At 44.6% G+C, this 25,688-nt stretch overlaps 2 protein-coding genes across 2 annotated transcripts; one reads left to right on the top strand and one right to left on the bottom strand.

Annotated features, from left to right (window-relative positions):
* Positions 1 to 502: 502 nt before the first annotated feature.
* Positions 503 to 15,739, top strand: IDH1 (isocitrate dehydrogenase (NADP(+)) 1). The gene is made up of 9 exons (XM_036386922.1): positions 503 to 598; positions 3,315 to 3,442; positions 4,933 to 5,224; positions 6,938 to 7,043; positions 9,615 to 9,792; positions 10,174 to 10,325; positions 11,406 to 11,546; positions 13,090 to 13,252; positions 13,748 to 15,739. The coding sequence occupies exons 2-9, from the start codon at positions 3,321 to 3,323 to the stop codon at positions 13,839 to 13,841; spliced, it is 1,248 nt and encodes a 415-aa protein (XP_036242815.1). The 5' UTR covers positions 503 to 598; positions 3,315 to 3,320; the 3' UTR covers positions 13,842 to 15,739.
* A 230-nt stretch (positions 15,740 to 15,969) lies between these two features.
* Positions 15,970 to 25,395, bottom strand: LOC118688612 (uncharacterized). Its single transcript, XM_036386269.1, has 8 exons — positions 25,228 to 25,395; positions 24,290 to 24,465; positions 23,965 to 24,027; positions 23,332 to 23,426; positions 22,486 to 22,784; positions 19,978 to 21,894; positions 18,673 to 18,799; positions 15,970 to 17,905 (listed from the first exon to the last, which is right to left on the bottom strand). Exons 1-8 carry the CDS (start codon positions 25,367 to 25,369, stop codon positions 17,674 to 17,676), a joined length of 3,051 nt encoding a protein of 1,016 aa, XP_036242162.1. The 5' UTR covers positions 25,370 to 25,395; the 3' UTR covers positions 15,970 to 17,673.
* Positions 25,396 to 25,688: the final 293 nt, after the last annotated feature.

Here is a 25,688-nt window from a genome sequence, read left to right as displayed (position 1 = left end):
AACTCGGGGTTCACCCTATTTCATTAATATTCCCTTCTCTTCTATTCCCGCCCCGAGGTTCCTCCCCGGCCACTCTCCCCGCCTCGCCCCAGCCCCAGAGAGGTGCCCGTTTCTTCCCTGGGGCTGTGGTGTCGACACCGCCGCCCCAGCGCCAGCGGAGGAACCCGTGCCCGCTGTGTGTATACCGCATCCCCGGGCTGGGCTGCTCTCCCTGGGCCACGTCCGAGCCCCCCGGTGCCAGCGGCTTCCCTGTGCCGGCGGGCACTCACTGCGCGGGGGTGCCAGGGCGCGGAACGGGCCCGGCCCGGAACGGCAGGCCACACCGTCCGAGCTGCCACGGGCCGCTCGCACGAGGGCACCGGTGCGCGAGACCGGGGCGGGCCCGGCTGCTGGGCCCGCGCCAGGCTCGCGCCCCCTAGCGGCTCCGCACCGCCGCCGCCAGGGGGAGGGGCCGCGCGCGGCCAGCAGGGGGCGCCGCGGGTGCGGGGCCGGGCGGGGCGGGGGCGCGGCCGCATAAAGGGCCCTGCGCACGGCCCGGCTCCGCAGCGCCGCCGCACCGCCGCACGGAACGGAGAACGGACCGGCACCGCGCCCGCAGGTAAAGGGCAGCGCCACCGCCCCAGCGCGCCGCGGCTCTGGCCGCCGCACAGCAGCCTTTGTTCCTTTCTCTCCCGGGCGCAGCGCCCCGCAGCGGGTCCCTGGGGGGTGCGATTGTGTTTAAGGGCTTTTTTTCCCTCGGGGCGGGCGGAACCCCGCGACCGCGCCCCGCCCGCCGCGACTGGCGCTGAGGGTGCTGCACCCCGGGATCGCTCGCCCTGTCCTGGGCCAGGCTGTCTCTTCACGTAGTCCTCGGGTCTCCCGCTGGTCGGTGGTGTCCCTGGCGCGGGCTGGGCTCGGGGGCCCTCGGCTGTCCCCTCCCGCTTGGGGAGTGGCCGCAGGCGCGGCCGTGCCAGTGCCGGGGTTTCAGCCTTTGCCGTGGCGGGGCTGCTGCCCTCGGCCCGGTGGGAAAATCCCCCGTGTGCCACCAGATCGCCTTGCCAGGGGCCAGTACAGCCAAAAAACGAGTGCAGCCGAGAACTCGGTGGGTGCCAGCGACCCGCTCCGTGCCCCCGGCCAGCCGCTCCCTCCCGGGAGATCAGCTGTACGCCGGAGTCACGGACTTGTTGCAATAGTTAATTATTGCCCGCAGGCCCCGAGCCCGTCCGCGGGACCAAGAGGGATTTGGAAATAGACGGTTTCTTCTAAGTTGCCTTGGCTGTGTGCCGGGGTTAAGTGTGTTTAAAGAAGAGCTGCTGCAGGGGAAAGACCTTGCTGGATTTTGGCAGTTCAGTACAAAATCAGCGGGGACGAGTGACAGAGTTGAACTCTGGGGAATGTGTGCTCTCTAGAGGAGCCTCTCGTCATGTTGCCTGGTGTGCAGACAAGGGATGCTAGTGCAGTACTGCCCCAGTTCATAGAGCAACTGGGGGCACTGGTGGCTGAGGATGGGACAAGTGCCTGTGCCTGGCCATGATCGCACAAACATGTTGGATGCTGTCAGAGATTTTGAAGAGGCTGCTGTTCCCACGCATCAGTGGAGGTGTTTCTCACCCACCTTTGTGCTCTCTGTGTGGCAGCAGCATCAAATGCTTCTGAAGCCAGACTGATTTCTATGACTGACATAGTCTGATTTGTCGTAGTTAAGTGGAACCAAACCACAAAACAAGCAGTATTTTCTGGGTTTGTGCCTGTCTACATTTTTACTTAAATAATCAGACTGTTTCTCAGATTGATCCAAGAAGCAAAACTGAACTCTCCCACAGTAGTAATTCTGTGCCTAGGCTATGGACTGTGATACAGACCTTATTATTTAGATAGCCACAATTGAAAATTGGGTTCAAAATACTTGCATAAGTAAACTGATTTCAGATAGAGTGGGGTCATATGAAGTTCAAGTTCTCCTTGAGGACTGGAGAAGCCCAATATAAGCCAAGGTACTGTCTGTGTTACGGATAGAAATGCCTGAAGTAGTTTATCTTTTAAACTGAGTCTCTGTAACGTGACCTCATTTTATTTTTTCAATTTTTTTAGGGTTTTATGTTATTTTTTGGGTGGGGTTTTTGTTGGGTTTTTGGTTTTTTGTTTGGGGGTGTCTTTTTTGGTGTTTTGTTGGTGGTGGTTTTTTGGGGGTTTTTTTCTTCATTTTGTGCTTTAAAAGGTTTGGAAAAGCTTGATCCTGTGAACGTAGCTTAGAAATTTTATTCTCTTCCCAGACTAAAATTATTAATAGATTGGATTTTGGAAATGCAGCACAAATTACTTAATTAAAAAGAAATAAATAAAATTTTAACCCTGGGATAGTCTCCCAACATGCTTGTAATGGGAGGCCCTTGCTCTGCAAGCCTCACACCTCGGACTGACTTGGTCTAGAGGAACAGATCCCGTGTACAGTAGGACCCTTCATTCTGGATCAAGTATTCCTGGCCCTTGGTCTCTGAGACTGCAGCCTCAGGCACAAGGGTTTGCTATCTCACGGTACTATCCCAGCAGCTGCACACAAGCACAGGACTGTGAGGGAGGAGCTTGCCAAGTCATAGCTCTTGCATAAGCTGAGACCCAAGAAACTGTGGCTGCTGGAAAAAAGGGCACTCTAGAGCAGTTCAGTGCCTTCTGAGGTTGTCTTGACAAAGATCAAAGTGCAAATAGAAGGGCAGAGTTCAAGTTCTTTTTTTTTTTTTAGCCTTTGTTCCATACAGCAAACAAATCTGTCCAGTATTTATTTTATCTGTAGAAATAAAGCTTGCCACAAGAAACTACTCTTGATGTGTAGCCCTTGGATTTTTCTACCTGTTTCCTTCCTTCCTGGGGGACAAAGTTAATAAAGAAGCTTACAGCCGAATCTTAGTGGTTTCGGCAGTATGAGCTGTCATTGTAATCATGTCCATTAACCCCTGATTTTCAGAAAAAGGTGGAGAAACAGGTAACTGGACTAGAACTCGTGAAATCTAAAAGTAAACAGTGCTCATCTATTTCTGTGGAATTTGGGGGAAGAATTTGGTCATATTTTTAAATTTTTTGATACAGTCATAATTAAAGGCCATGCCTTTAATTGTCAAGATATTAACCTTTTTATCTCACATAGATCTCTCTAGGAGCTAGGGCTTTAAGGAAAACACCACGTAGCATGAAACTAAGGATAAACTGAGGTTATTTTCAAGACTTTGGAGAGATCCTGTATGCTATGTTACTGCCTCACCTAGTTATGTTGTAAAAATGCAGGATACATGTATTAGTAGCTTTTGACTTAGGTTGGACTTTTTTTATGCCTATTGCAGTTCAAGATGTCTAAAAAAATCCGTGGAGGCTCCGTTGTGGAGATGCAAGGAGATGAAATGACACGGGTCATCTGGGAGCTGATTAAAGAAAAGCTGATTTTTCCTTATGTAGATCTGGATTTGCACAGGTAATGACTCTGTGACATTCAGCTGAATGTACTGAAGTTTGCATGTGTCAGTAGGTGTTGCGGGATTTTCTTTAAGCACCGAAGCATGCCCTCCAGCATGTTCCTCACAGCAGTAAGCAGTGCATGCTGAGTTGTGAGTTAGAGTTTTGCCTGTGCTGTGCCTCTAAGAAAGTCTCTCAGAGACATGGCCTGTGTTTTATTTTCCTGTGTTTGGGGTTTCCAGCACCTGGACAGTCTGCATGACCCTGCAGCTTAAACAGTGAGAAGAAATATGGGCTGTTTCAGCCACTCCCTGACTTGAAGCATAGCATCCTGCCCCCCTGAGTGGGCTTATGGCTTCTTGCCGTGCCTGTTTGAAGATCTGCCCAGAGGACAGAAGGGTGTGTGTAGGGCACAGACTCTGCCCTGATGGCTGTGAGCCTGAGCTCTGCTGTTGACAATGTGAGCTAACTGTTGCAATTACTCCCTGAAGCTAGGCTGTGCTCCTATACTCCCTTCTGGAAAATAACAAATACTAGCAGCTGGCTACAGCAAAAGGGACATGCTATCTATAGCATCTGGCCAAGCAGAACAAATAATCTTTTCCTTTTCTGGCCACTGAGCTGTAATTATTAGAGAAATATCCAGCTACATTGCTCCTAGCCATGTGGACAGAGGCCTTCAGTGATATCTGCCATAGTTAAACCCACAAGTCTGACCTCTTCCCCTGCCACTGGAGCCATTTGTATGCCACCTACATCAGGCTTTCTGGTGTTGGGAACCAGGCAGACAGGAGCCCAGCAGCATAATACATGCACACAGTCTGGAGAACATCCCTTTTCAAAGAGGGTGGGAGGAGGGCAAGCAAACCTCTGGCTGAGGCAGCACAGTGGCTGGATTCATGTACAGCTGGCTGTGCTTCAGGGCTGTCCCATGCTGGGCACCCATTGTTCTCCAAAAGCTATTAAAACAGTGAGTATGGAAATGACCTTCCTCTGATGTTTGAGAGGAATGTTGGCATTTTTGCTGCCAGAGCAGGATTGTGGGTCCACTGTCAAAGCAGTTTTTAAGTCTAGTATAGCTTCATGTGCTCAGTACATGAAGGAAGCCAGAGCCTTCAGCACAAGAGGTTTGAAATAAAGGCTCATATCTGGGGATTTTGCTGCTCCATACAATGAAAACCCTCAACTGACAGATGCCATTGCAGGAAACTCAAAAGGCAAGGCAGAGGAGATACTGTCCCATGCTGCAGCAAACCTTAGCCATAAACTGAAGCTCTCCTTTCTCCCATCTCCTACCAACCTCCACTAACAGGAGAAATGTCACTGTATAAGTTTGTTTTCTTCCAGTCCAGCAGCATTTGCACTGGAAGAGGGATAACTTCAGTTGTGGTAGAATGCTGCAGCTACACTCACAAGCACATCTACATGTGTTTCTTGTCTTGTTTCTTTCCTATTGAACACAAACAAATGTCCTGGGAAGTCCTGATGGTGTTTGTGGCTTTGTTACAGCTATGACTTGGGCATTGAGCATCGTGATGCTACAAATGATAAAGTAACTGTGGAAGCTGCTGAAGCCATAAAGAAATACAATGTTGGCATAAAGTGTGCAACCATCACTCCTGATGAGAACAGAGTGGAGGAGTTCAAGTTGAAGCAGATGTGGAAGTCTCCCAATGGCACAATTAGAAACATCCTAGGTGGCACTGTCTTCAGAGAAGCGATTATCTGCAAGAACATTCCCCGGCTGGTGTCTGGGTGGGTGAAACCCATTGTCATCGGCCGTCACGCTTATGGGGATCAAGTGAGTCACTCCAGTGTTTACCCCTCTTTTTGTCTTAACAGGCTTATTCCTGGCTGGTATAGAGCTCCAAAGACTTAGACATCCCTGTGCTCCTGCTCTGTGCCTTGCATTCCACCTGGGAGCACACACGTGCTAGCACTTTGTTTGTACTGCACCCGGCAAGTGTGGGAGAGCCTGGTTCATGCCTCTCCCTTGAGCAGTGTCACTGTATAAACAGCATTCAGAAACTTGTGCTTGGATTACACAAGCCTGTACTTAGACACTTAACTCTGCTAGGTTATTGTTCTTCATCTCCCTAGAACGCTCCTTCTTACGTAAGAACTTTATGAATCTTCAGAAAATACTATTTTACGCTGCCCACCCTCTTACTTTGCAGGACTTTCTGGTGTCATATGTTGCTCACAGCAAAAATGAATAAAAGTGAGTGATTTCTAGAAGTGGGCAAAATTGCCTTCTGTATGGGGGTGTGGTTTTGTTCTGTTTCTTGCACAGCACACCTGCAGAGTTCGTATCTGACCTGGGCACATCAGGCTGTGGTACAGAAGTAGGGAAACCTCTTTTATCAGAACTTCCCTGACAATGGTAGTACAGGGCTGTGGAAAGCCCTGGAACCATTGTCAGTGTTGTGCCCTCTGGGTAGCCTGGAAGATAAGAATCAGTCATACTGTTCTCCATGGGCAGTCATATGTTATAAAGCTACCAAACATGGCAAAAGAGAAGAGCCAAGTGCTTAAATAGGTGGCTAAACCTGCAAACTGAAGGCAAGTCATTAAATTACCTGCTATAGGTAATTTAGGAAGATAAAATAATAAGTTTTCAAGAGGAAAATAATTGCAGAACCCTGACACTAGAAAAGAATGGGATTCAACCTCCTTAAAGGTTGTGAAAAATTGAGAAGGTTAAAATAATAGGAAACAGCGGATTAAAGGGAAAGGATTGAAACCCTGCAAAAGTATGAGATTAAAGTGAAAGGAACAATATCAGAACATACAAAGGACATAGGAGCGAGACACTAACTTCAGAACAGCTCAGGGAACAGATTCCCTTAATAGGAGGGAAACTACATGAAAAAGAATAATAAATTTCAAGGAAATGTAACCTTAAATAGTACTGTTCAGGACAATTGGGAAGATGAGACAGCATTTAAATACTTAAAGTTTTTAACTTCAAAGGCTCTTGTTACAGGTTGGCCTTTCAAATGTCATATTGTATAATGTATGAACCCTACAAGATCAGCAGTAATATGAATGGCTTTAAGGCAAGGAGAGGAGCCTTTCTATCTACCAACCACACAACAGTCTAAATACTCTGCACTTTAAAACTTCAGCACATCTGCAAAAGTAGATACTCTGCTGATTGATGGGGGCCCAAGAATCTGTGAGCTTTTTCCCCTAAAGGGGAGGATGGCTTCTGAAATAGGCAGACTTTTGACTATTTAAGGATACAGTTCAGTGATGCTCTTGGCAGTGCTGGGTTAACTGTTGGACTTGATGATGTTAAGAGTCTTTTCCAACCTAAGTGATTCCATGACTCTCGTCTTTCTAAGCTCTAGTAAAATAATCTAGTGACGATATGGCTGAAGAAAAAGTCTGCTTAATGGGGTTTTTAGTACAACTGTTTTTCTGTAACCTGCCCTCCCAAATGAGGACTGTCTTTTATGGTTCTCTCTTCCTGATAGAAAAATTATCATGGCTTTTTTTTTTTTTTTAACAGTACAGAGCAACCGATTTTGTGGTACCTGGACCTGGAAAAGTAGAGATGACCTACACTCCTGCAGATGGAGGCAAACCAGTCACATATCTGGTCCATAACTTTGAAAGTAGGTATTTTCTCTAATTAGTGATTAAAACTGATACACTGGTATTTTTTTATTTAATTCAACCTTGACATATCAGTCAGATCTGTTTGATGGTAAAATATGACTTTGAGGGAGAATGGGGGAGAAAGTTTTTGGGCCTTCTTCATTTATTGGTCAAGTACTGAAAGTACCTTGAAATCTTCCTGGGATCAAAGAGGCACATCAAGAACACAATCATATTAGACTGGCCACCTGTCATGCTCATTATATGATGACTCTGGTAGCAGCATATATGTTTTTCTCTCTGATCAGAGGCAAACTTACTATGTAAACTAGGTTTGACCTATGGGGAGATAGATTTGAGAGCAATCCATGTGCAATTCTTTCTGGGTTTAGTTTGTTTTGCTGATCTCTATACCTTAGCAGTTTTTGCCCTTCTTTATGAAGCAGTCTTTTTATATGCTCAAGAGAAATGAGAATTAACACTTAACTCTGTAAGGTGGAAAGAGGATTTCACAAGGATGCTCCTGACTGTGTAGGCTGTAACTGTTTTAATAGATGCAGTACTAAAGGTTTTGGTGTCACTCTTCTCCCTATTGTTCTGCTGGTTGCAGACATTGCAAGGCTCAGAAGAGTCCTGACATTGCTGGGCTTTGTTAATGGAAGCAGTTACAGACATGTTGCCAGAACTCAGGCTGTGTGCTCTAAGGGGCAGGATTCAAGGAAACATCATACAAGTCATGTCTCTGTCTGTCATTAATCAAAGGGTTCAGGATGTAAAGTCTTACGGTGATCTATTTAGCTACAAAAAAATGAAACCACATAAACCAGCATCCTTGTTTGTGTGCAGTTGGTTTGGCAAACAGCTACCAAGACTGACATATGACCCTCCTTTGTAATACTTGATTCCTCTGGCGTGCTTGCTCCTAAGAACCTACATCTCTATCATCTCTTGTTGCATAGCCTTTCATCTGGAGTTCACCTTCGTGGCTAGTCCCAATCTGTTTTCATTTGCTAGGTGACTGGTGAGCCTGTGTTGGAGATGTGTGGCCATCCAGCTGCCAGTCTTGTTTGCTACTCTGCATTGCATCAGCAAACAGAAGGCAGGGAAGTGCAAAGATGGCAGATTACTGCTGTTGCTCTGGGGAGCTGCCCTCCCCACAGATAACTGTTGTGCCAGCATATCTCCCAAATGATTAAGGGAAGCTTGTCTTTTTGCTGTACTAATATGTTCAACCTTGACACTGAGTCAAGAGATTTTTAGGAGGCAGTAGGATTATATGACTGCAATAAGGATTTTCTTTTACATGTATGAAAATAGCTGTTTAATTCAAACTTAACAGCTGTCATCCAGCAACCATGAAATCATGGTTCCAAAGGACACAGTCTCTGTAGCTGATCACACCCTGAACTGTCCTTGACTCCATAGGGAAGGTACAGGGATAACATGTAACAACAGGAATTTCATTCTCTGCCAATATCAACTTTAAATGGCATTGCTATCTTGGCAAGCAGATAAACCTCCTCTGGCTTCCCCTCTTCATTCTGCATGTATGTCCATATAGTAACAACCATCTGAAGGTGGTAAGGATAAATGGATATTAGGAAAAATAGATATTTAAAAACTATGGGTGTTTCTAGAACAAAGATCCCTAATATTGGTACTGTACAAAAACTAGATAGGTGGTGCTAGTGAGGTGCTTAAAATTAAGTACATGGTATCTACTTTTCACTAGAAACAGAGTTATGCTCTGAAAATGACAAAGCTTTCTCATGAAGCTCTAGACCCTACTTTCACCCACAATCATCCTCTTCCATTATTTGAGTGCTGCTTTCTGCTAGGTGAGCTGGGCTGCAAGTTCAGCGCAGCTTCCATTTGTGCTTCTAACACATCTGCCTTACACAGTCTAAGTCATGTGAATGTTGATAGTTCCTCAGAGCCTTCTCAGGACTTGCCTGAGCACCCACATGACTGGCACATTCTTCCCACAACTTGCTAGAAGTGAGCCTGAGCGGGTGGATCAAAGCAGCAGGGTAGGCCACACATGTGCTGAAGAAAAATGCAGGAATTCATGTGGAGTCTTGTTTACCTGAGCTAGGCAAAGCAGTCCTTGACTGCTGGAGTTAGTTCTGAAGGTGCAAAGCATTTAAGGTGTGAGCACATCCCTTTCTGACTTTGACTGAGACCTCCTGCTCCAAACTGCTGCCTGCTGCTTTGATAGAAAAAGACTGTATTACTTAAATGGCTAGTAGGAGTTCAAGTACATTCACTTCTGTCACAGTGTGCTTGAGTACTTAGGCTGGATTAGAACAAAACTTCTTAGAGGGATTAGATCACATTATTAAGATATGTACTTGCCTGTAAAACAAAACCACTTTCCTATCCATGTGTCACAGAACTGCTGAAGCTTTGAGTTGATAACGCAAAGCAAATCTTCTCCTGGAAGAACCAACCTTAAACTGAGAACTAGATTAAGACATCTGGGAAAAGCACCAGTCTGCCTGGCTGCCAGAGTATGCTATGGGGAGAATAAAATTCTTAAACCCAAACTAAATCTAGTTGATTCCTATCTGTTCTTCCTCCACTAACAGGCTGTGGTGGTGTAGCCATGGGAATGTACAATCTTGACCAGTCTATCAAGGATTTTGCCCACAGTTCCTTCCAGATGGCACTGTCTAAAGGCTGGCCCCTCTATATGAGCACCAAAAACACCATTCTGAAGAAATATGATGGCCGCTTCAAAGACATCTTCCAAGACATCTATGACAGGTAATCAGTTGTGTTCTTCCTGCTGCAGTGCATAAGTCTGCAGCAGGAACATCCTCTCCAGCCTTGTGAGTTGCTTTTTCAGACACTCAGCAACTCTTTAAGGGCACAGGGGATGCCATCTCTGTCACAGTCTCCCTTGTCCTGCAAAGCACAATACTCAGTGTGGAAAGCTCTGCTACATGTGGCTGTGGTGTCCATATCGTCTAATAAAGCCACAGATTCTCTGTGGGTGCCTCTATGATTCTGAAGCAGCCAAGGGAAAAAAGAGTAAAGAGAATGCAGGGGTTTTTTTGTTTTAGTCATATCTGTGTGCATCTCTCTATGTACAGACTGTGCAATTCCCTCTTTGTATGACAAGGTGTTTTGGTTTGTGTTTCCTAGAGAATACAAGTCCCAGTTTGAAGCCAAAAAGATCTGGTATGAGCACAGGCTCATTGATGACATGGTTGCTCAGGCCCTGAAATCTGAAGGAGGCTTTGTCTGGGCTTGCAAGAACTACGATGGGGATGTGCAGTCTGACTCTGTTGCACAAGGTATGTGGTGCTTCCTGTGCCACGCTGAAGCAGGCTTAGTGGCAGTCTCTTGTGTCCTTCTGTCACATCTTATGGAATGGCCCAGGATGTGATGTTCGGTCTCAAAACTTGTGTTTCAAAATTGTTGCCAGTTCATGGAGGTATCAGTCAAAAAATTCTGATTTTGCTTTTACAAGAAAATCTATTGAATGTAGACTCTGTAGTTGTATTTATTTACAGGAGGGAAGTTTCTACCACATGATAACTGGTAGGCTTTCTAGTCTCATGGACAGTATTTAGACAGCTGGTTCTTTGTCACTGACAGCTTGAGTTAAGCTGACTGCTGCTGAGAGTGATGGCAGGTGCTCTGCAGATAAGTCATAAAACTTTCAGGACCTAAAGCTACCTGTCAGGTGTAAAGAGGGATGTTGATAGGTTTAACTAGACATAATTGTAATGCTTGATCAAAATCCTGTATAACCAAGGTGCACGGTGCCAAAACAAATATGGATGCAGAATTCCACAGGATGAGATGTGTGGCTTTATGTAATACACTCTTTCTGAAGTAGTGCCACTAAACTGCCTCCCACAGAACAAGGATGTGTGTTGGACTTCTAAACAAAGCAGCTTTCAAACATGGAGATCTCTGAAACCTACAGGGTTAGAACTGGTGTGAATGTCCAATATCAGAAGTTGTTTGTTCCTCTCACAAGAGCAGATGCTCTTAATAAGAAGTTGTTTTGTTTCCTGTCACCCTGTGTGAAAGACAAACAGCCCAACACTTACTGTTCTCTTACCATACATTTTCAGTAGAAATCTGTCCAGCAAATTAGGTAAGAAAACTAATTTCCTTGAAATGGTGCAGAATGTCTGTATATCTATAGCTCATGCTTCAGCTGGACTTCATGTTCAGATGAACTGTTATTTTGATGTGTAGGGACTTGCCAGTTAATTGCAGAAGCACTACTGCAGCTCTGCTGTTCAGGGATTTTCCTTCCATCAGTGGGAAGATGTAGGGGGATTGTAGGATGGGGAGATGAAGGGGAATTTGAGGGAGCTGTCCAAAGGAGACACTGAGCTTTTGAAACTTGTATTTTGTAGGCTATGGCTCTCTGGGGATGATGACCAGTGTGCTGATCTGCCCTGATGGCAAGACTGTAGAAGCAGAAGCTGCTCACGGGACAGTTACTCGTCACTACCGCATGCACCAGAAAGGCCAAGAAACCTCCACTAACCCCATTGGTGAGCTGCTTTTCACTGCCCTTCATCATCTCTACACATGAAAGAGCAAGTTTAGAGTAAGAACATCTGCACCCTTTCTGTAGACAACTGTACCACTTAGTGGTGAAACTTGCAGGTCATAGTGCATTTTTCTTCCAGAGATTGTGATGACCCTTAAGGGGAAGGAAGGTACCTAAGATTCTTAAATGCTCATTGATCAAAAGAAGTTACAAAAGTCAGAGGTCTGCAAACAATCAGAAAGTAGATCAGTAAATTACACACATGGCATGGAAATACCAACTATATAAGCACACAGCAGTGGGTTTTGGATAAAGGGGCAGAGTGAAAGTGAAGACAGGAATTAAGGAGAGAAAGATGGATTAAAGCAAGTAAGAAAGGAAAAAAAAGAGGGAATTAAAGGAAGAAAAAGAGGAGAAAAGAGAGAAAAATAGATCACTAGTCCTGGCTACAGCATTGATGTATTTTGGGCTGCTGTTTAAAGGGTTGTTAGAGAGTAGGGTATAGTATGCATTAGCTCCTTACAATCGAGAGCTGGAGGGGTCTCACTTTGGGTCACTGTTTATGGGGTTTACAAGAGAGTGGGCTTTAGTTATAGTAATTTTCCATCCTGGCTGCAATTCAAGTCAGTAACTTTCTTTGAAAGTTCAGTAACAAAAATATTATTCAACTTGGGTTGCTATTCAGGCAAGAAAAATACCTTTGCAAGGCTGTTCATTTAAAAACAAGGTGCTCATTAGACACCACTAGTTCCTGTGTTTCTGACAAGCTTGAGAAGGGCTTAGGTGTGGTTTGCCAAGGCCTAATGAGTATTTCTCAGATCACAGTGTGGCCTGAGGGGGAGGCAAGGGAATACACCTCCACAGTCCTCTCATGACTTAAGTCAGCTTCTCTGGGTCTCTACAGACACAGATACAGCCTCTGAAGCAAAAAACTGGCTGGAATGGAGTGAGTGCAAGCAATAAACTAGACCTAACTTAGCCTTTATGCACTCACTCTTCAGGAAACTATTGGTTTATAGCCACAAGGCCTTAAGGTTTAGGTTGGTTGTTTTTTATAACTCTTTCTGATGGCCCAGAAGAACCAACCACACCCCAAGCCATGTACACACTCAAAGTGTAAAGGTACATGAAATGGGACATGAGGGGAAGCATCCTCTAAATTTGCATAGAGACCAGAGCATAATGTAGTGTTAGGAAAAGAACTGTACCCTTCTGTCACAATATTCTCTGTAACTACAGGGTCCTACCACCTGTCATTCTTTCTGACTAGGGCAGGGAGAAAATAAAATTAGATGCATAGAGAGATTACTGGAGGCAGTGAGTAGTTTGAGGTCTGCTTTGGTTGTTTTTTTCAAGTTCCACAAAAGGCAAAGGATACCTAAATGAAGATAAGTGTTCTTTCCCATACCAGATTTTGTATCTTTTTTTTTCAGTTTGCTTTCCATGTTATTGGTATTAAAAATCCAATTATTGTTCCACATGATGATTTAGAGCAACTTTCAGGAAGTTCTGGAAAGATAGAATAACCCAGTGTTCTCTCTCAGCCTCCATCTTCGCATGGACAAGAGGCCTTGCTCACAGAGCTAAGCTGGACAACAACAGTAGCCTCAGGAACTTTGCAGTTGCCCTGGAAGAAGTCTGCATTGAGACCATTGAATCTGGCTTCATGACAAAGGACCTTGCTGCCTGCATCAAAGGCTTGCCTAAGTAAGTGTCTGAAATAACCAGCTATGCCTAGAAAAGGCTGTTTTACATGGTGGTTCTGAACAGCATTGGCTGAAATGTTATTTTTAGTGTGGTAAAGAACAGGAGTCTGTCTCAAAGGACTTCCTGTACCCAGTGCTGTAAAACAAACATGAGACACTCCCTGACCCAAGCAACTTAGTGCAGATTGCTCTCTCCCTGCTATTGCACCAAATGAATGGGAGAAAAAAGTAAAGAAGGAACTGCAAAGATTTACATGTTTTGTATGACAGTCTAGCTATGGTGGCCAGATCCTGACAAATGAAGAAGACCTACATAACTGTAAAATACCACCTGGCTACCTCTTCCCAGAGTCTTATGGCAAAAAACCCAGCCTGATGAGTAGGAGAGAACTCTTTTGGTTTTAGAGGCAAAACACAGAGTTCTTTGAACAGTCTTCTTCTGCTTTATTTAGAGTCTATACAACTAATACCTGTCTTGTTTTGTTTCCCCCTGCAGTGTCACACGCTCTGATTACCTGAACACCTTTGAGTTCATGGACAAGCTTGCTGAAAACTTGAAGCGGAAGCTGGCCTCTATGCCCAAAGCTTAAGGCATGGGTTGCACTCAAGCTCCCCTAACAAAGTGTCTCCCACTTACATCAGAGTGTAAGTGGCATTGTCTCATTTGTTGTGCTTCTTTTAGGCTGTTCTTCAGCTTTGGCCATCTGGTATTATCACACTGGTAGATACTTCCTATCAGAATCATCTCTTTGCCCAATTACTCATTTTTCTCTTGATTTTCTGTCTGATCACACTTGAGTCTTCTTGCAAAGCACAGGCACTGGAGGTCACTTTCCTCAAGAGAAGTGATTTCTGTAGACTGGAATCACCTAAGGGAACTTCATGACTTGAGAAGGTATGAGCTGGGGGTTTTAGCAAGCTCTCCATTTTGTGTCTCAAAGATAGGTTCCTTCTTAACCTGCTGCATTAAGTCAACACTTCCAGACTCTACAGCTGTGCTGGATTTACCTCATATTTACGTCAAGATCTTGGACTCCCTCAGGAGAGTGGGAATGGTGCTCCACACCACAGTCTCTATTCCTCCTGTCAAAACCCTCCTCCCACACCTTCTGCCCCATCTCACAGACTTCAGTCTCACTAGAACATGTTACAGCTTTTGACTGAAGAAGCTTTGCATTTTGAGCACACTCTTCACCTTGAGATCTGTCAGGACTACTTTCTGCATTGTTTTTAATTGCAGTTGTTTTCTTTTTTCCTGTTCTTGCTTTCTTAGCAGTTGTTCTCTCATCAGTTTTAGGTTTTTAATAGGCTCCTTCCGAGGTACAAACATTCACCCATGACTGCTCAATCTTGCTGAATTTTTACAGTCTCACTCCCTCCAGATGCGAAACTATACTAATATATAGATGATACTCTAATTGAAGGAGATTCCCATGAAAAGGTGGGAGAAGCTGCAGCAATAATAGGAAGCATTACATGAACCAGAAATTGAAATTCAGCCTGAAAAATGTCAAGGACCAAGAAATAAATTTTTGGGTACTTGGTAGATGCAGCCAGTGCAGTAGTTCCTCCAGACACTTTAAAGGAATGAGAAGAAATACAAGTGCCCTCATCAAAGAAAAAATTACAAGAGTTAATGGGAACTTTAGGATTTTGGAGAAAACATGTACCTGGCTTTTCTGTTCTGCTTGTATTGTGCTTCGTTGTGTAACTTTACAAACACTAGATAAAAATGAACATAGACACTTTTTAAACTTTTAGAAAATCATGTTTTCTGAAACTCTTTGAGCTGCTAGGTGAAGCCCTACTTTTGCTAAGCAGATGAATTTGACAAAAGCTCAGTATTGGTCTGGATTCCTAGTTTTGTTCACAGCAGACCTGAGGTTTTTCTCTGTGACTTTGATCTATGTTTATCTCTTCCTCTCAGTCTGAAGGCCAGTCTGTGTCACAGCTCTGGTTAAACCAGCAGTGACCTATGTGCAGCAGACCTTAGAAATGAATACCGTCCTTCTCTCTCGAGTACTTCCCAGTGAGTATAAGTGAGCTCAGAGGGCTATGCCAGCTCTACCACAGCCCTCCTGAATTTATCTTGTAGTGCCAACCAGAGCACAGTGTCCTGATACCAAGGGATTTGGTTCCATTGCTACAGTCAGGACTGTAGCATTTGAGTAGCACTTAGTAAATGCTGGAAACAAGCCTTATAGGCTAAGAGCCTACCAAAGCCATGCTGCAGTGTCTAAATGCAGGCCATGCATTTAGTTATGCTCCTTCTGACTGGATGTGAAGCATAGGAACTGTTAACCTCTTCCCTCTCCCCACAATTCATAAAGGTGCAAACTTTTCTCCATTGTCTGGGCTATTACTTACCCTTGTTGTCTTACGGCAAGTCGTATCATGACTGTGAAAACTTATTCCATCCATGGTTGTGTGTTGGTTTTTTTTAAGGAATATTTTTAATTGAAACTAAAATAAAAGCCAACTAACATTCTTTGTGTCTCCTTCCTTTGTGTGATTAGCAGATATGGGGAAACTGCCTCAGAGAGAGACTCCAGTAGCTTTCAGTACAGTGCAGTACAGGCTGGGACAGACTGTTGCAATGTGATATAAACAAAAAGTATCTCCCTTCTTAGAATATAGTTTCAATTTGTTTTAGCCTAGGCACAGCTGTCATGTGTAGTGTCATGGTAAATATCAGGTAGTGTACAAGAATTTGAAAATACCACTTGCATTGAAATTTTATTTTGGGAGTAATAAAAACTGATACATCATTGCTCAGCAAAACAAACTGGTTACACATGAACAAACTCCCCCTCCAGCTGACTGCTCGAGGTGGTGATTAGGATAGAGATACCACTGTTAGACTAAAGGAGATACTATTACCTTGTGTTTGAAGCACAGTTCTGTAACTGCTAGCACCTGTCTCCATACCTTCAATGTCAATGAATACAATCTACTATTCTGTTATTAGCACAAGCACATAAGTGCAGCTGGAAAAAGTCCCATTTCTGACCCACAGAGACAATGAAAACAATTAGTGGGAACACTTGGAGATCTAAGTTCCTGGCCTGGCTTCTGACATCAGTGGATCAATACAGGCATGTTCTAATACAACAGCACTTATAACAAGTGTTATAAGTGTTATTGACTAGCTCCTACCTGGCTTCCAGAGTTACAGAATACCAGAGAAAGCTTGGTAACTTCCAGAAAAGTGAACAAATAAATAAGAAGGCATTTTTGAATCTTAGGCCTTTTTTTTTTTCCTAGTTTTAATGACTTAATGGTACAGCTTAAATGTAAGCTATGTAGTAGCATTTACCTAACTGCTGCTGACACTGTTTACCCTCTTCTAATGAAGTTTCCATCTTCTGGAGTCCTCTGAATACAGAGAGTACAGCAAGACCTAGCCTATCCTCATGAACTGACAGTTGTTGCTGAAGTGCTAAGGAGAAGGAGTAAGTATGGTCAGAAGAAAAGAGCAGCCCTCTCCCTGCTCTGCCATAGAGGAAACACTTTTCCTGCTTCCAAACAGGCACATTTCCTTCCCTTTTACAACTGGTGTGATCTTTTCCCCACCACTCTCTCAACATTTAAAATCAATGATCTTCAAAGTTACACAGCAGACCTAAAAAAAAGCAAGTGCTTGAAGCCAGTGGGTACTGCAGTGGAAGAGTAAAGGATTTCCTGAAACACAACTGACCCCATCTGGAGTACTGTTGTCCAGCTCTGTGATTCCCAGTTTAAGAGGGATATGGACCTGTTGGAGCAAAGCCAGAAGGGGAACACAAAGATGATCAGAGGCTGAAATACCTCCCCTATGAAGACAGACTGAGAGAGTTGAGGTTGTTCAGCCTGGAAAACAGAAGGTGCAAGGGACGCCTTATCACACCTTCCAGTACCTCAAGGGGCTACAAGAAGGCTGAAGGAGGACTTTTTAACAAGGGCAAGGAGTGATAGGAAAAGGAGAGATGTTTTTAAAGAGCTCTGTCCCATGGGACCCTCTCCTCTGATCACCTTTCCTGTAGCAATACTCAGAATGTTTAAGACAAGACATGTTTAGATCCAGTCCTAAGCACCCTGTGTTTTCAATATTCCTTAATGTATGGTACAGAGCTCATCTTCTGCTGCAGAGAGCTTTACATGGCAGCCAGGGGCAGAGAACATGAAGAAAGCAGAAGATAGCTAGGAGCTAATCATACAGCACGTAAGGGCCATGCCCATCATTAAAACAGACATCCATCAATTTGTGTAAACCACTTTCCCCACTCCGTAAGTCCTAAAGATTTCAAAACAGAAGAAATACATGGCACAAGGCTCAATTTGTCAAATTGGTCCTTGGGTTGCCTTAGTTGGAATAGTTCATCTGCCTGGTCAGCCACCTCCATCTTTGCTTGGGCCTCTGTGTTCAAAGCTGTAGCCTTGTGGCTAAACGCGTGAGCTTCTAGGAGCCTGGGGGCTGCTTTCAACCACCGTTCTAATCCTTTCTGTTGTAACCAACTTGCCTGCCTTGGCACTGAGACATCCTTCAGGAAGCCATTCTTTGTTCTCTTTCATCTTCTTGGTCATTCCCTTGGCTTTGACAGGCTTTGGTTTTTTTTTGCAGAGAGAAGAGTGGAGGAACTCAGTGTCTGTAAATGGGTCACCCTGCCTCAGTTTCCTGCAGAAACAAAAGGGTTACATTGAACCATCAAGTATTCCTTGAATTCATGTATGATTTTAGTCCCTAAAGTTTCTAATTTTAGTGCAGGTCTTCCCCATAAGATGATTAAGTGGTACAGTTTGTTTCTTGTCCAATAGAGTACTTTCTGGTGTAATATAACCAGCTATTCACAGAAAGTTCAAACTGGGACACTTTGCAGGGAAAAACACACCAGAAACATTATATAACTATGAAGCTGTCATTTTAGGAATACATGACTCTGTGCAATAGCCATTGCATGTACTGAATCTACAGTTTCCTAGGGAAAAGATGCTGCTATTTATTTAGGTATATCTGCTAGTGAACATAGATACCGGATGCTCTCAGGGGGAAAGTATTACTCAGGTGTCTAAAATTTTAGTCATCACAGAATGTAAATGAAATCAGGGCTTTTGCTGGGCTGTCTTTAACCTGTCTTTTATCCTTGTGCTACTGCCTCATTAGCACAGGAGTGCCACAGATGCAGTCTGCCAAGAGATGTGCTCATTTCAACAAGTGAAATAACATCTTTGGTAGCTTGTTACCAGAAGCTTAAACATCCATTTGTACTGATGCAGAATTTTGGCATAACCACACAGTGGTAAAAGAGGAGGGTCACAGAACACAAAGGGTAAGAACTTTGAACAAAGCAACAGAAGGCCCAGCCCTGGAGAGTTAGTGTATGAGAGCTGAGCAGGGGTTGCAGCATGGGAACAGTCTTTGGAATTAATAGTTTAAAGCCCAACCTGTTGATTGATGGCTCTTTGTAGCAGGTTGGCTTCCGTTTCCGCCTAGATGAGCACCCTGACGCTTCCTCCGAGCCAGAGTGAGACACAACCCTGGCATTGTTCAAGTCCTGTAGTGGCCTGATATCTGCAAAGGGAGACATTCACATGGTTTGATCAAAGTGATTCCAAATTATTTCCAGATATCCTAAAAAATAACAGCTGACAAACAGAAAAGAGTTGCATTACCAGGTTTCTCTGAACATGCGCAATCCAGAATCTAAGCATATTGCCCCTAAACTCAGGAGACCATTATAATCCAAAAATACCAGACCTGCTCCTGAAAAGTCAGCTCATAAATCAAATTAGGTTCCTCAATGAAAAACTCACTAGTACTGATAGTATCATTGGCTCTGGTGTAGTAGAAAAATGATATAAAAACTCTATTTGATAGCTGTAATGCTCAGGAGCTTACAACCTGGAGAAGATAGCAAGCTTATAGCACACAAACAACCTACCAGCAACCTACTCACTTCCAGCAAGACACAGGACCAGTGCTCATGCACCTTTGCAAGTGGAGACAGCCAAAAGGAGGCAGGAGAACAAACTTCCTCCCTCTCTACAAAGTACAGCCCACTCCAGTTGTAACAGGCCTGTTTGTCAACAGCTACAGAAAGAAAAACCCCACAAGACTACTGTTTTTACAGAGCATCCATTAACAGCAATCTCCCCAAAACTAACAGCTTAACTATTGTAGTACCAGCCCAGGGATGCACCCTCCACATCCTTTTAAAAAATAAACAAACAAACAAAAATAAACCCACAACCAAAATAATTTAGGTTGGGTCCTGGGTAATTTCCAGTGAAGATATCACCTTAGAAGTGCCTTGCAGCACTAAACATTCTGGACCAAAAATTTTCCACCTTCTTGTTATTTTGTGCCCCAATAATACTGACTGACTTTAGTAGGCAGGGTCAGCATCAAGTTAGATTTTGAAGTGCTTAAATACTTGACTGTCTAAATTAATAGGTATGCCCTGTAGATAACAAGAGTGGTAAAGCAAGACTCAGCATATCCTGCTAGTCTTGTCCCAATATCTACACATGGACAAGTGGACAGAAATTCTTATAGAAATGCTGATAAACTAGAAGCAAATGCAGCCACAGAAAGGACAGGACAGCACAAGTGGAAGCATAAATAGTGTACTGGAGACTGATCTTTAACTCTGAAAAAAGAGAGGAGAGGAAGGAAAATATAAGTACTTGCTGCATGGAGTTTTTGCCCTCATCTCCAAACACAGGTAGCTTCCCCATCTTAGTACCTACCAGGTTTCTGTGAAGGTGAGCTCCAAGAACTTGACTGGACTTGGTTTCTTTCCCCAGATATTTCCTCTGCAGTCATTTCTTGAAATATCGGGGAGTTTTTCAGCAAAACAGGGAGTTTTGCTGGCATTCTGTTGCCCTCAGTACTTAAGTTCTTGGAAACTGGTACTTCTGTAAGTCTGGAGCTGACAGACAAAACTGCAGAACTGCTCACATGGGAGGATTCAAGACTGTGTGAAAGGTCTGCAAGACTATCTGCAAGTGATATCTCAGGTAGCTGCTCCTCCAGGAAATCACCTGGCTCAGACAGCAGATGGCTAATGCAGGAAAACTTCCCCATCAGGACAGTCTGCTTGGATGCAAGTTCTGTGGAACTCCCAATGAGAACCTTGGCTCCATCACTTTTTCTGGCCAGGGAATCAGTCTCTGGAGGTTGAGGGTTGCTCCTCTTCCTCTGAGGCCTGGGTTTGCAAGAGGCTTCTTTTGTCAAAGCATTCATGTTGTGGTCACCTTCACCTTGCCCATTTTCTTGAAGGTCCCCTGTCTGGTTTTTATTGCTCTTTTGATTGCTCTTAACAGCTCTGGGGATTTTGCTCACTTTGCTCCCAGGAACAGACCTGGGAGGTAGATTTTCACTCCCTTCAGATTCTGTCTGGAAACAACCCGAATTTCCTGCAAGATCCAAAGGATGGACAATATATGTTTCCCTGCGCTGTTTTAGATTACCTGGCAAATCCTTTGTGCTCCCATTAGCTACTCCTTGAACATCTATGCAGGGCCTAAAAACACGAACTTCATTTCTCTGATCACAATTACTATTCCTGGCAGTATTCTTCCTGATTGTTTGGCTTCTTTTAGGCCATTCTTCAGCCTTGGACTCTGGTATTATCACAATGTTTGGTAAATATTCCTCATCAGAATCATCTCTTTTCCCAATTACTCTAGTTTTTCTGTTGGCTTTCTGTCTGATGCTCTTTCTGCTCACACATGAGAATTTTGTAGAATTCTGTAGACTGGAATCACCTGAGGGAACTTCAAGACTTGAGAAGGTATGAACTGGGGGTTTTAGCAAGCTCTCCACACTTTGCATCCCAAAGACAGGTCCCTTCTTAACCTGCTGCATTGAGTCAGCACTTTCAAGACTCTGCAGCTGTCCTGGATTCACCTCATGAGTACTTTCAAAGTCTTGGACTCCATCAGGAGAGTGGGAATGGTGCTCCACACCACAGTCTCTATTCGTCCTGTCAAAAGCCCCCTCCCACACCTTCTGCCCCATCTCACAGACTTCAGTCTCACTAGAACATGTTGCAACTTCTGGCTGAAGAAGCTTTGCATTTTGAGCACACTCTTCACCTTGAGATCTGTCGGGACTACTTTCTGCATTGTTTTTAATTGCAGTTGTTTTCTTTTTTCCTGTTCTTGCTTTTTTAACAGTCTTTTTCTCTCTGGTTTTACACTTACCTTTGCTTTTAACCTTTACAGGAACAAACTCAGGGACTTGGCTATAGCTAGGGTCCATTTCAACACCACACCCCATTCCTTTTGTCTGTGGCTGCTCAAAAAAGGTCTCTTTACCCACAGAGTTTCTATGAGAAACAACAGCAGTTTGAGCAGGTGAAGCCAGGGGGCTGGGAGATGGCAGCTGTTGCTGTGTGTTGTTCTTGCTGGAGCTGCTGTTGTCCTGTGCAGTACTACCCCAAGCTGCCTGAGTGGAACTGACATGTGGGAAGATATCCAGAGCAGAAGATGGAGTGCTTGTAGCAAACAGGGTGGAACGCTTTCTCCTCTGAGTAACGTGCCCTTGTGAGAGACGATCAAATAAATGTTTTGCCATCTCATCAGCCTCATAAAAAAGAGTATGACTTTCCAAGGCAAGTGTTGGCAAATTGTTGGGATTTTGTTCAGTGCTGCACACGACCTCTGTTGGAAAGAAAAAAATCATGTTTAAGGCTGAGAAATGCAGCAGGTAATTGCCATCTTTCTCCATACCAGTAAAAACCTTGCTCCATACACTGCCACAAATCCAAAGCATAAAAAAGCATGATTTTGAGACAGGGATTCCCCCAACTTACTGTGTATCAGATTGGCTTCTCTCTGAACAGAGGGGCAGCCCAAATCAAGTTCCCCTAACCAGCTGTAATATTAGGAACACTTATGATCTGTATAAGAGCTATCATTTGTATGGCAAATCCACAAGAAACAGTGGTGCACCTAGTCAGATTCTGCACTTTCAGACCTCTCCAAAAGTCTTATCCAAGCTCAGTGCCTATTACTCAAAAAGCCTGTTTTGTGAGTTTGATCTACTGCAAACACACCACATATCCCTCTGAAGACTGATTCTGGGATATATATAACTCCAGCAAGAGCGGCCCCAGTGGAGCATGTAGTTAATACCAGTCATTAGGAGCTACTGGAGTTGTGGTTGAGAGCTAACTGGAGCTATGGCATTTACGCATTTCTGAGCACAGACACAAAGTCATACCAGAAGAACAGCAAGAGATGCAAATTTACCTCCAAATACGTGAGAGTCATGAAAAGCCTCCTCTGTTGCCATTGCTTCAGTCACCTTCTTGCCATTCTCTTCCTGGTAGAACTGAGTTATCTCATCGTGCTGTGGTGGCAAAGTATCTTTGGAGGCAACAGGCACAATTTTCAGGGCCTCATTAGAAGCAGGTCTCTGAAGTTCTCCTGCATTAGAAGCAGGTCTCTGAAGTTCTCCTGAGGATATTCGTAGCACTGTGGAGCTGCCAGCTTGCTGCTCTGCATCATGCAGCTTGGAAACAGGCACTCTCATCGGTATCTGTGTAACCCTGGTGAGAAGGAAGAGCAGAATGGATCATGTTTCTCATACATGACAGGCCCCAGAATCCAGCAGACTAACTACAGGCCATGTGTGGCAGCTCCAAGGACTGCCCTGTCTTCAGAGACTACACAGAGAAGAAAGAGGACTTCAAATATACTTTAGGAGATCGTGCTCTGACCATCTTTCCAGAAAGCTTACATGATACAAGGAGGTGACTATTAAACGTTTTTATGTAACAAACATCAAAGTAGCCAGCTATGGCACTCACTCGCTCAAGCAAATCTTGCTGTACTCAGCAGCAAAGAGAAAACTGCCTAAAAGTAACACAGTCTCAAAGAAAGGAGGTAAAAAGACTAGTTTTTGCACAGACTCAGCATTAGGACAAACAAGACAAGGAATGGCAATAAAAAGACAGGATAAAGGAAAGCATTAAGCAGTGGTGGTTCAGAGAAGCTATCTCATATAAAACTGGCAACAAGGCACACACATAAAACACAAGAAGTTTAGCATATAGAAATTCAGAACAAGCTTGGTGGTATCATTTTAAAGCCAACCTCAGAAGCTGACCATCTACAATATCATCAGCCCAGCTATCTTCAGTCATGATGCTCTTTTGGCCACTGGACAAGGATGAAGAATTTATATGGAACTGGAAATAAGAGAAATAGGAGAGTGAGTTAAAGTTCTTGAAATCCCTTGTGCAGCCTCCTGCACAGAAACAGCAGAAGCTCAGTTTCTCTAGAAAGTATGTAAAGTATTGCCAGCAACTCTCTCACGATATGGAATAAATTATGGAACAAATATGGAACAAACAGAATCAGATTGTGTCTCCACGGCCTAAGGATGAAGTTAAACTAGTTCAGATAATCTGAGACTAGGAAGCAGAAGTATTTTCCTATCCACCCATGAGACAGGACACAGGGAAAGTGCCCTATTCCCTATCCCAAGTTGCCATGGCAATACTTCAAAAAAGAAATTGAAAAGAAGTCACAACCTGTCAGAACAGAAAAGCCTACTGCCCAATATAGCAAATAATCCAGAGGAAAACAATTCAAAACTGTAGTTTTCCTACACAAAGACTTATCCTGGAAATCCTTAACACCAAACTGGCCAGCAACACAAAGCAAAAGACAGAAAAAGACAGCCCCCTTCCCAGAAGCAGTGTGCTCAGGTTTCCCATGGTTTACCTCAGACAGCTCGGCCATCTTAACTGCAGCCATAAGATTGTCCATTTTTTTCAACATATTATTCTGTATTGAGGTAATAAAGAGAGAGAAGCCATAAAGACATTACATCAAAACATCTCTTCCAACAAGGATGCTACTAGCCAGAGGAATGTTCTGGGGAGAACACAGCTTGGAAACAAAAATAAGCAAATGAATGGCAATCTTTTTGATATGTTGAGAATCCAGACATTCAACAGCAACAGCTCAATCCTCCCACAGCTGAGATGCTAGTGCAGCTCACCCTGCCCACCACCCCTCCCCATGCCAGGCACAGTGAGTGCCTTACCAGGAAGGAGAGCCTGTGCCGCAGCACAGCGTTCTGGAAGTGGCACTGCTTCACCTCCTTCTGTAGGATGGTCTTCTCCTGGGTGAGCCGCTGTGCATTGGCCTTCTCTGCATTGAGGGCCAGAGCCAATGCTTTATTGTTCTGCTTTAGGGAGACTTTCATAGTGGAGGAGTTGTCTGTGAGAGACAGAGCAGTATCACACATCATCAACGTCCAAGGTCTCACCCATAATTCTCCCGTCATCATAATTCTCTCTCTTCCTAGACCAGCCTTCCTCACATTCAGATCTCTACAACTCAATAGCCCCCTCACAAAATTAGCAGTATCCTTCCATAATAACATGTAACAACACTTCAGATACCCTCTCCATCCTCAGTGGGTCACACTCAGGCAGCAAGCTACTTCTTCAATTCTTAATGAATGATGGCATGGTTGAAGTGCTGAGTTTAAAAATATATGCTCCTTGCTTTGAATAAGTCACCAACAGGTAAGTCCTCATCGCCATCCAAAAAATGGGAGAAAAAACTGTTTTCCTCTATAGTTGCCCTTGAGTAAATTTGGACCCCTGTTTCCCAATTTCAAAACAATTAAATAAAAGTAATGGAAACATCTGAGTTTTTAAAGGTAGTCCAAATTATATCCTATTCTATCCTTGCATTACTTCCCCCATAAAAACAAGCCAGTTGGCCTAGATTCTGCAGAGGATTGCATATACACTAAAATACTTCGTACACCTTGGGGCACCTTGCGTGGCACTTGACACTCATTTGCAGGGCACTGAATTCACTTAAAACCTCCGGGCAGAGAAGCAGCTGAGAAGCAGCACACGAGCTCTGCTAAGGGACTGCTGCCCACTCCCGATGCCACGGCCAAAGGCCCAGTTATAAGCTGACATAGCAGCCAGCATATGTCCACACCGCAACGCAAAATATACTCACTGATGATCTTCGTTTTGATTTTCGATGCAAGCGAGGCATTCAACTTCGCAGTCCTCAAGGCACCCTTTTTCTTCTCCCGCATCCGCTCCCTCACGTCGCTCAGACTGAAGAAGGACATTTCGGCAGCCTCCCACGCTGCCATCGCTGCTGAGAGCGACACCGAGTAGGGTCAGCACCCGTATTTCCCTTCCCCAAGCCCTCACCGGCCAAGGCTCGCACTCCCCCGAGAAACGGCGCCGCGGCCCGGCCTGGCCCGGCCCCGCACGGACCCCCGGCGGAGGAGGACGAGGACGAGGAGGAGGAGGACAAGGGCTAATAGGAAACCCTGCCCGCCAAGCGACTTTCGAATGCCGCGGCCGGCCCGCCCCTCGCCCCGCCCCGCGCCTCCTCTGCGCCCCCGCCGGGGCCGGATGAATTTCCTCTGCCGCCCGGGGCCGCCGCCGAGGCCGGAGGGGCTTCCC

This window comes from Molothrus ater, chromosome 7 (genome assembly GCF_012460135.2).
Source record: "Molothrus ater isolate BHLD 08-10-18 breed brown headed cowbird chromosome 7, BPBGC_Mater_1.1, whole genome shotgun sequence".
NCBI lineage: Eukaryota > Metazoa > Chordata > Aves > Passeriformes > Icteridae > Molothrus > Molothrus ater.
The sequence above is the reverse complement of the archived record's forward strand: the minus strand, read 5'-3'. Positions and strand labels throughout refer to the sequence as shown.

Coding starts and splice junctions, on each gene's coding strand:
- IDH1 (XM_036386922.1), top strand. CDS start 3,321: ATGTCTAAAAAAATCCGTGGAGGCTCCGTTGTGGAGATGCAAGGAGAT. Junction 5,225..6,937: donor GTCACGCTTATGGGGATCAA/GTGAGTCACTCC, acceptor TTTTTTTAACAG/TACAGAGCAACCGATTTTGT. Junction 11,547..13,089: donor AACCTCCACTAACCCCATTG/GTGAGCTGCTTT, acceptor GTTCTCTCTCAG/CCTCCATCTTCGCATGGACA.
- LOC118688612 (XM_036386269.1), bottom strand. CDS start 25,369: ATGGCAGCGTGGGAGGCTGCCGAAATGTCCTTCTTCAGTCTGAGCGAC. Junction 23,427..23,964: donor AGATGGCCGAGCTGTCTGAG/GTAAACCATGGG, acceptor TCTTATTTCCAG/TTCCATATAAATTCTTCATC. Junction 21,895..22,485: donor TGACTCTCACGTATTTGGAG/GTAAATTTGCAT, acceptor TCTTTCCAACAG/AGGTCGTGTGCAGCACTGAA.